The following is a 10722-nucleotide window of genomic DNA, read 5'->3' as shown; positions in this document are numbered from 1 at the left end:
ATGTATACACTTTAATATCAGGAAAAAATGTAACTTATCTTCATTTCACTGTACTAAAAACGTTGTTCACTATTGTCAAAATAACGTAAAACACATATAAAATTAGTATGTATCTAATATTTCTACAATTTTATTCAAGATTCGTCTGATATTATATCTCACTTCATTGCTTTCTTAAATTTTATAACGAACTGCTATTTTCAATATTATCGCGTTCTATAAGTACATATATCGATTATAAAGTTATATCGATTGCTAGTATAGCAATTAGTGATTGAATCTGTCAATGTGTTATTGTACGGAAACTTAATTGAAATAGAGAAAATCAATGCTGTATGTATATTATTAATATTGTAAAATAAAGTAGAAGAAGAAATAAGTACGATTAAGTGTACTAAAAAATATTATCCAAACTATCGGGGACAAATTACATATTAAGGTTATAAATTTTGGTTTTAAAGATAATTACGTTTCTTTATTTCTAAGTAACGTTTGAAGAAAAAACAGCGGAAAATGACGAAAGTTGTTGAATTATGTCCTGATAGAAATTTAACAAATCTAAAATTTGAGAAATATCAATTTTGTTCTGATGAAGTACCAATAGACAGTGAAATAAATTTGAAAACAGGTAAGGATTAATGAACAAAATACATTATTAATTTTTACTATTTTATTGTTTTTGGTAGAATACATTGTCATCTTAACATATACATTGTTACTTATAATTACAGATATACTTAGGTTAGAGTTAACAACCAATCGTGATTCCCTTTTAGAAACTCGATTGTTTGCATTTCATAACCATTTATTCAAAAATCCATATGATACATCAGTTTGGTTTATAGATAAAGATTGGGTTGTGTGGCATTTTAAAAAGGATGGCAATTTACAACAAGTATATACAATCCATAGCTTCAACGAAAAGATACAGAATTTTCTATATAATCCATCAATTGGATTTACTAGTAACAATATTATTGTAATCTCTGATGGTGGAGACTGTTTAACATTATTAGTAACAGATGCACAGGAACATATTAAATCTTTTATACTAAATGATGCAGAGCCTGGAATTATATTAGATGTACAATATGTGAATACTATAAGCACTGTTATGGTCGTAATGTGTGATATTAGAAGTACAGGCGAAAAAAAATTTACAAGACTATTACTGCTAACGTATATTTGGAGAAATGTAGGAAGTGAAGCTGAATACTTTGAGCTAACTGATAAAAAAGCTTTAAAAGTAAATGGTGCTGTTGAATATGTATATATAGAAGAATGCGGAAAATACTTGCATTCTATTTGCCAAGATTATATAACATTTGAATGTCCAAAAACAAAACAATTTACTGATAGTAGGAAAGATATAGAAAAAACTGGAGAACTAAAGATCCCAAAATATTGTTGGTCTCAGGATGAGGATTCCATAACAGTTTGGCTTACAATAGATAAACATCATCATGATAAAGTTAAAGTAAATGTAACGCCTTTGGAATTATCGGTAACAGTGAATAATAACATACTAATTGAAGGGCAATGCCAATACAGATTAGACGAAAATTTAACAACATGGAGATATGAACAGGATACATTTAAACTTGAACTGTATAAACATGAAAGTGGTTTGATGTGGAATGAACTAATTAAAGGTGATATTGGTGGAGAATGTTTGCCTAATGAAACTTTGGCTACTGAAATCCATTTTAGGTACATTACTTGAAATAATAATAAAAATTCTGTTATATTATTTGTACTTTAATGTCTTTTTATTTCTTGTTTAGGTTAGCACATCTGTGTGCGGATCAAATAGATAACAAACAAGGTCAACCTTGTTTGGGATTCAATGCTGAACAACTTGAAGAATGTGACCTTGAAAGAAAAGATAATCTTCTACAAAGAATTGACCTTATTACACAGGAAAATACTCATTTAGCTATGCTTGGACTAAACAATCATGTCTTGTATACGTACAAAACAAAATCTGGACAAGCAATATGTTTAAGGCACGACAACGACGGTTGCTTATGGATAACTAACCAAATAAATGATATGGAATGGAATATAAAGCATCACTACACCTTTCCTGGTTTTGGTTACGTTGAAGCAAGTAAAAGTAACAAAAAGTTTTGTCTTTCACCTGCTGGTAAAGTATTTAATTAAACTATAAATACAAATTATTTACACACAGTACTTCAACTTATTATATGTTTTAGATGGTTCATATGTAGCTATACTTGAGCACATAAGATATATATTTCTTTATAAAAAACCTGAATCAAATATTGAAGTTGGGAAGCAATGGATTGTAGACTTAGGTATTGAAACTTATCCTATTATGGGAGCAGCTGCCACAAATAGGTATCTGATCATTCTAACTAAAAACAAATTGTATCGACTAAATATGTATAACATAATTATAAAATAAATTATACAATCATATAGTACAGTTTAATGTCATCATTCATTCCTATAACCATTCATTCATTATATACAATACCACATATCATTTGTAAAAGTATATTTCATACCAAATAGTATTGCAATTGAGCCGCCTAGAAGACAAACTGATTAATTATATTTTCTGAAATTACCTCTATTTATATAGAAATATAATACTAAATACTAAAATATATTATAAGTATTTCATATTTGAAATAACAGTCAACTTAACGGAATTAATCTGTTTGACTTCTATGTGGCTCAAGTCATGTTTCAATATATGTACATTCTGTAGTTTTAATATTTTAAGCTTGTATTATATACAGGACACTTATCTTTAATAAATTTTGCAAATCTGTCCATAGTAAGTGATGAATCATTAGGCCAATGCCAAATAAGGCGATTTTTAAAAGATTCAATGAAATTTGCTTCTGCTGAACATGGTCTATGAATGTCGAATATCTTCTCGTTTGTTTTGCAATTAAAGACATACGTCATGGAACGTGTTTTACTAACATACCGATTCCAAGGATTTACGGTACTTCTTAAAAATATTACACTGTGTGGTATGAAATACAATTTGTCGTTATTATAACCATTAACATCTAAAGTCTCTTCTGGAAGTTCGTATACTAAGGCATCGCAATTATTTTTCATTTTACGTTGTGTTACTCGCAACTTTTCGCATATATATGAACCAACTGGAAATAGTTCTTTGGCACGTATTCGAGCATAATTATTTCCTGCTGGTTTCCACAAAGCTTCACAGAACAACTTCATATCCTCATTCCTTTAAAAAAAAAAGTCATACATTAGTATTACATAAAAGTACTCCTTCAAAAAATATTTCATTACTGAAAAACTATAAATTTATTATTGAATTTAATAAGATTCAGTTACTTACCTACTCCTCAAATATTTTTTACTGATGTCCTCTCCTCCTAAGTAGAATGCATCTATAATATGCAATGCAAGTACTTTTTGCTGATGTCTAAATTCCTTAGTCATTTCATACACAACTTCTGCATATACAAGTGTATTTGGTGGTAGTTCTATGGCAATGTCATCGACTAGAACCCAAGAATTCTTTATATATCGATATACGTTACTCCTTCCCATGCCCATATAAAATGTAGCATTCTTCTTATCATCATCAGGCCTTGGCTTTGTACCACATGGCATACAAAACCAGTCATATGGTGATAATAACGCATTTTCAATGTTAAATTCCATCAATTGTGCTGGATTAATAGTAAGGAATGAAGTATCTTTCAAAAGAGTATTCAGTTTATCTTTTGGCTTCATTTGTCTTGGGATGGTCCTAGTTTCATCAGGAAGTTTCCAATATTCTAAACATTGTTTGCGCATATCAGCTTGTTTTGTCTCAACAAGGGTGTTGTCCTCGCAAAATGCGGCAATTTTACACAGGCCTATTATTTGTTTTCTGCCCAAATCTTCGTTAGAAGCACGTAGATATTGAACAAATTGTTTTTCTTTTTTTAATTCCTTATATGATACTAGCTGTAAAACATCATCATTTTCACCACCCTTTAAAAGCAGACGATTAACATACTTCAAATATTCAATAACATCTTGTGTCTCAGCCCGTTTCGTTTTACATATTAAGTAACGTTCTGAATTTGCTGGTCTAGAAGAATTTGGTTTAAAAATACAAACTTCTTCAAAGCAACGATACATTATGTAAACTAAACCAGCACTAAAGGGTGTAAAAAGGTCAAATAATTTTGTCACAAAATGACCACCCTCTCTTACAATCATCAATGCCATTAAACATTGACAAAGATACAATTGTTTTGAAAGAATTTCCTGTATGTTTTCTTGCCCCTCTACAGAAAATCCTCCATCAGACATCATAAAATGTACTCCTTTGCCACGGGTATGGTGCATTATAAGATTTGTAAATGCCTCTTGATTATCTGGGTCAAAAACATCACCATTTTCTTTTGGTCCATAATATGGATGAAATGTTTCACAAGGACCCGCATAAAAATCTGCTAATTTGAAATCATTTTCATTCTTTAAAGTAAGACCAAATCCTTTAGCACGCCATTTCTTTCGCCATAGAACATATTCACTAAAACCACCTGGTCCAGCACAAACATCTGCAAAGTATAGCAGCTCATTGTCCCCCAAACCTTCTGGTTTAGTAAACATAAAATTACATGCTCTATCTATATTTGCCATTTTAACAGCAGCACGATTTAAGAAAAATGCACCACGAATTGTTTCATAAGGATTACAACGTGTTCTTGCTCGACGCATTTCAACGCCATCCAAATGATCAAATACTGTTTTTGCATTGATAACATTTTTTACTATATCTTCACAACAGAAATCAATTTCATCATCTATGGTCAACTTTTTAGGTCCCTGATGTAACCAGTGCTGCATTTCTTCTAATGTAGGTGTATTAGGATTTGGATTTATTATCCATTCCATATCTTCTATACACTTTATTTCTTCCTCTGCAGGATTCCATTTAAGACCTGAAGCTTCAAGTCCAGGAACATGATGTCCAAGACCTCTACGACCATGCTGTTTAGGTGCTTGAACTGGCTCTAAGCGACCTTGTTTATTTTTTCCAAGACCATAGCCTTCTTTATATCCCATCATTCGCATCATCCTTTTGCCCTTATCAAGAGCATTTTCTGACTCTTGTGTTGTTACTTCTTTCTTTGTATTGTAAACTCTCTTTTCATCAATATCCTCCTCGTCGGACTTACTTGAACTTCTATGAATCTTTCGTCCTTTACTATGGTGATAAGGATCTTCTTCATATGACTTCCTTTTTCTCCTAGTTTCCAATTCTCCATTACAATTTGATAAATCTTGTATGTAGCCAAGATTCTGCATATTTTTACTGCAACCTTCATCAGGTGAATCTTGTTCATAAGAGAAATCTTGATAAACATGATGAGATTTGAATGTGGTTATGCTATCCTTCTCACTAGTACTTTCATTATAATAATCTTCATTACCATCGCTATCATTTGAAGAAACAAAATATGATGAATAAGGTTCTTTTGTTTCAACACTTTCATCGTTGTCTTGTGAGTAACTTTTGAAACTTCCGTTTTCATAATCACTCTCATCTGAATCTGAAATATTAAAATATACCATGATATTACTATATTTGATAGATTAAAAGTAGAATTTAATACAAATTAAGTTAGATTTATAAAAATAAATAATAAGAAGTTATAACTAATATAAATCTTTTATGACATGAAATAATTATGATAAAGCATTGCTCCACAGTTATAGAATAACAAACTATTCAGATATAATGATAAATAAATATTACTAAAGGTATTACTTACTACTCTTCATTTTTATTTTTATTTCACTAACTGTATACTAACAGTTAATAATTAAATATTTAAAGTATTACTATTAAAATACTTTAATAGTGTAAATATTTAAAAAAAAATTTTCCTGTTCTTGGAGGTTATGCTTATGCATCAATCGCATAACAATACACTCACGTACAAGTATCTTGAAACATTAAGTATTAACGATAGGATTAACCAGTTCACAAGTATAAAAAGATCACTTTATACACTGTGATGAAGTAATATCCAAGAAACGTGTTAAAACATGTATACAAAATACATGAATCAGACTGAAAAACCACTCCGCACTTTCATTACTACATGCAGAACAACCTTCCACGTCTAGTCACAAAGACAGACTGACCGAAGCTCACCCCCCCGTACCCTAAGCAACTACTGCCGCGCCATCTATATAAACCAGATAGCACAGAATAGTCCTTGAATTCGCGGTTCGCTAAATGTAGAATTTATATACATTAACAATATATATAACGTACAATAATTCATAGTAATTTATAATACAGTTTATAATAATATGTAAATTATATTAATTGTCTGACGAACGCAATTTGAGAATAGTAAAGATGGCGACCGGTGTCGCCAATGCGATCGTAACTCCACATCCGTCGACGCCATCTATCGCCAGCGTACCTACAAAATGACACATACGATCCAAAACTTTCGCCGAAATTTTAATGTCTTACTGGATAACTTGTAGTTATTATATTATCTAAATAACAGGCATGTGCCTTCGATGATAGAATAAAACATAAAAATTCCGTTTCTAAGAATTATTGAAACTTTCTAACTCATTTCCCAATTGCAATTCTTCTTTCAAACGAAATAAGCTATTTATTTATCGTCCGGGTTTCTACTACGACATTTACGATATAATGGCAATACGAAAATAAAAGAATCTGCATACAGAAATACTATTTCATATCATTTACGCCCATATTCCTTAAATTCTTTATAAATAATTCGTGTATGCTCTTTGTCCTTCCTATCCCTACTCTGTTATAGTTCAGTTATAGTTTATAGTTATATAGGAAACCATAACTTGCATTTAAACAGAAGCAATCCATAAAAGAATTAGTTCTAAACAATTAATTGCAGAAGAACAAGTTTGATATATAAATAATCCCAATTTGAGAATAGGCAACATGGCGTAAAAGTTCAAAGATCAAAAGACGTCTAAATCTACTTGCCACCGTACACAATGATGCCACGCCTCACATGTTTTCTTAAAATTGAAATGTGTTATTGCAAAATTTGTAGTTATTATATTATCTAAATAACAGGCATGTGCCTTCGATGATAGAATAATACATAAAAATTCCGTTTCTAAGAATTATTGAAACTTTCTAACTCATTTCCCAATTGCAATTCTTCTTTCAAACGAAATAAGCTATTTATTTATCGTCCGGGTTTCTACTACGACATTTACGATATAATGGCAATACGAAAATAAAAGAATCTGCATACAGAAATACTATTTCATATCATTTACGCCCATATTCCTTAAATTCTTTATAAATAATTCGTGTATGCTCTTTGTCCTTCCTATCCCTACTCTGTTATAGTTCAGTTATAGTTTATAGTTATATAGGAAACCATAACTTGCATTTAAACAGAAGCAATCCATAAAAGAATTAGTTCTAAACAATTAATTGCAAAAGAACAAGTTTGATATATAAATAATCCCAATTTGAGAATAGGCAACATGGCGTACAAGTTCAAAGATCAAAAGATGTCTAAACCTACTTGCCACCGTACACAATGATGCCACGCCTCACATGTTTTCTTAAAATTGAAATGTGTTATTGCAAAATTTGTAGTTATTATATTATCTAAATAACAGGCATGTGCCTTCGATGATAGAATAATACATAAAAATTCCGTTTCTAAGAATTATTGAAACTTTCTAACTCATTTCCCAATTGCAATTCTTCTTTCAAACGAAATAAGCTATTTATTTATTTGTTAGAGTTGAACACAAATGATCAAAGGTGTTACATATGTGGAAAATGGGGCCACAATGGAGACGGAGAAGAAGAAACAAGAAGACAACAAGAAGGAGAGGGGAACGGAAGACAAGTCAAAATTCAAGGGACTCATCTCAGCATTGGCCTCATCCTCCATCGGCTGTTTGAAAAGAGGGATGATTAGTTATCTTAATTCATGTGCTTCAAACCATATGACACCAGACAGGTATCGCTTTGTAGATTTCGTACCTACGACTGGACATATCAGGATTGGTAATGGGCGTCTGGAAGTGGAGGGGAAGGGAACAATCTTTGTGGAAGTGGCTGAGTCCTGTGGGGGTTGAACCTTTTCTTTGTCAGATGCTCCATGGGTACCTGAAATAGATGCAAATCTGATCTCAATCAGACAATTAGCAAAGAAGGATGTTATTACTGTGTGCGGAAAAGATAAGGCTGTTAGAACGCATGATGATGGCGACGTTATGTTCACCTCAAAAGTAGAGAATGATGTATACTATATGGAGTGTTACGTCGCCTAAAGCATCTACACTCCAGCCTTTGCGACCGGACAGCCAGCGGCCTGCGTAACGGCATTTCGACCCTCAATAAACTTAAGGACCCAATATAGTCTTTCACTTTTACTGCATTGTATTAACAGGCGTCGTCGGACAATCTCTTTGTCCTAAAGAACTTCTTAAGCCTAAAATTATTTTCAAAGCACATCTGGTTTTAGAGCTGTCCTTGAGTTTATTAGGTGCAATTGAAAGTTACGGAAAAAGCGGACAAGCACCCATTAGCGCGTACCCATTAGGGAAAATCCAAATGACTAGCTAATAAAACAATTAGGTTTTCCCATGAACAAGGTCAACTATAAACCCCGATGGTAAGAGGCCTCTGACTCATCTCTCAAGTATCATCGGAGGGCATAACCAATCGACATCGCGGATCGTTACCCTCACTTTTCTTAACGAAAAGTTTTTTTTTTTTATTTATTTATTAAAATTCACAATTTGTCCAATTTGGACATTTGGTGGAATTTTTTAACGGTTAAATTAGCATGTTGGTGGCTACCCCCAGCGGGGTACCATCCTCGTGTTTCTTAGGTTATGTCCTTTATAAGGTCTGCTGGGTGCTTCCTTTTTAGTCTTCTGTCCATATTTATGATTTTGTATGTTTCCGCAGCTAGCCGGTTTATGTGTGTTGCTATTCTTAATTTGTATTTCTCGGAGTATCTGTTGATTTCTTCCTTGACCGTTGGCATTCCCAGGTCCCTTCGTATATCTTCGTTTCTGACGTACCAAGGTCCGTTTACTATTGTCCTGAGGATTTTAGCCTGTATTACCTCTATTTTGTTTATATGGCTCATTGCTGCCGTCCCCCATAGTGGTATTCCGTGCGTCCAGATTGGTTTTATGATCGTTTTATATATTTTTAATTTGTTTTCTGTGCTTAGTTTGGATTTTCGGCTTGTTAGCCAATGCATTTGTCTCCTTGTTTTCTGTATTTTTTCTACTATTGATTTGATGTGTAGTTTCCAGGTGAGTTTTTGATCTAAGTGGAGTCCTAGGTATTTGACATGCTTTGTTTGCGTTATATGCGTGCCGTTCAATAGGATGTTTGGTGGTATCTTTTTCCGTAGCGTGAATGTAATAAGGTTGCATTTATTGGGGTTTGCTTTTATTTGTTTTTCTTGTAGCCAATTTTCTATTTTTATGATATGTTCTTGTAGTATTTTGACTGCCGTTTCTGGGTTAGTATGCCTGACTAGTATAGCTGTGTCGTCCGCGAATGTCAATACTGTGCTGTTGGTAGTTGTTGGTATGTTCGCCGTGTATAATGTGTATAGTATTGGGCCTAGGACGCTTACTTGTGGTACCCCGGCCTTGATGTCTTTAACTTGAGAATGTGTGTCCTTGATTTTTATTACGAAGGTTCTGCTGCTTAGGTAGGATTTTATTAAGTGGTGTATTTGCTCCGGGAATTGTTTCCTAATTGTTTGTAGTAGACTTTCATGGTTAATTTTATCGAATGCTTTCTCTATGTCTATAAAGAGGGCTGTGCAGTATTCCTTGTTTTCTAGTGCTACTATTATTTCGTTTATAAGCCTGTGCATTTGCTCTATCGTGGAGTGTTTGTTTCTGAAACCAAATTGGTGATCCGGTATTAGTTTTTTTGTCTCTATTATTGGTTTTATGCGGTCGTATATTATCTTTTCCAGTATTTTGGAAAATACTGGAAGCAGTGATATTGGTCTGTAAGATGCAGTTTGGTGTGGGTCTTTGCCTGGTTTATGTAACATTTTGATCTGTGCTAATTTCCATGGTTTGGGGAAGTATTGAATTCTTAGAATTGCGTTGAATATTACTGTTATTAGTCTTATTGATTTTGGCGAAAGGCTTTTTAAGATTTTACCATTGATTAGGTCGATTCCTGGCGCTTTGTTGTTTTTTGTTTTATCAATTATGTTTCTAATTTCTTGTGCCGATGTTTTAGGTATGGTGTATTCCTTGTCGGCTGTGGTAGCAGTGGTTTGTGGATCCTCCTCCGTTTGACTTTTGAGGTTGCTGTTGTTGATAATGTGTGGTGTGAATGTGTTGTAGAGGTGGTTGGAGAATTCTTCAGCTTGTTCTTCGTTGCTTCTTGCCCATGTGTTATCTGCTTTTCTAATTGCCGGGACGGGTATTATTGGCTTCCTTATTTTTTTCGTGGCTTTCCATAGTGAATAGTTGGTGTTCTCGTGTGTGGAGAGTGTCCCTATGAACTTTGCGAATTCGTTATCGTTGTGCTCCTTTATTTTGTTTTTTATTTCCTTTGCAAGTTTGTTTAAGTGTTTTTTGTTTTCTCGGGTTCTGTATTTTTGCCATTTTGCTTTTGCTTTTCTTTTTTCTTTGATTTTGTCGAGTATTTCTTGCGGGATTGTTATTGTTTGTCTGCTGGTTGGT

At 33.0% G+C, this 10722-nt stretch overlaps 2 protein-coding genes across 3 annotated transcripts; one reads left to right on the top strand and one right to left on the bottom strand.

The window, feature by feature from the left end:
* Positions 1-194: 194 nt before the first annotated feature.
* On the top strand, positions 195-2449 carry LOC100644930 (nudC domain-containing protein 1). 2 transcript variants are annotated; one of them, XM_048408177.1, is made up of 4 exons: positions 195-628; positions 846-1710; positions 1785-2146; positions 2217-2449. In XM_048408177.1, exons 1-4 carry the CDS (start codon positions 514-516, stop codon positions 2426-2428), a joined length of 1554 nt encoding a protein of 517 aa, XP_048264134.1. In that variant the 5' UTR covers positions 195-513; the 3' UTR covers positions 2429-2449. The 2 variants fall into 2 exon arrangements, with proteins under 2 accessions (XP_048264134.1, XP_003397379.4); XM_003397331.4 differs by having other exon boundaries at positions 197-628; positions 732-1710.
* On the bottom strand, positions 2128-6325 carry LOC100644808 (cap-specific mRNA (nucleoside-2'-O-)-methyltransferase 1-like). Its single transcript, XM_003397330.4, has 3 exons — positions 5784-6325; positions 3347-5561; positions 2128-3232 (listed from the first exon to the last, which is right to left on the bottom strand). Exons 1-3 carry the CDS (start codon positions 5791-5793, stop codon positions 2740-2742), a joined length of 2718 nt encoding a protein of 905 aa, XP_003397378.2. The 5' UTR covers positions 5794-6325; the 3' UTR covers positions 2128-2739.
* Positions 6326-10722: the final 4397 nt, after the last annotated feature.

Source organism: Bombus terrestris, chromosome 8 (assembly GCF_910591885.1).
Source record: "Bombus terrestris chromosome 8, iyBomTerr1.2, whole genome shotgun sequence".
NCBI lineage: Eukaryota > Metazoa > Arthropoda > Insecta > Hymenoptera > Apidae > Bombus > Bombus terrestris.
Note: the sequence above shows the minus strand (reverse complement) of the source record. Positions and strands in the feature narration are given on the sequence as shown.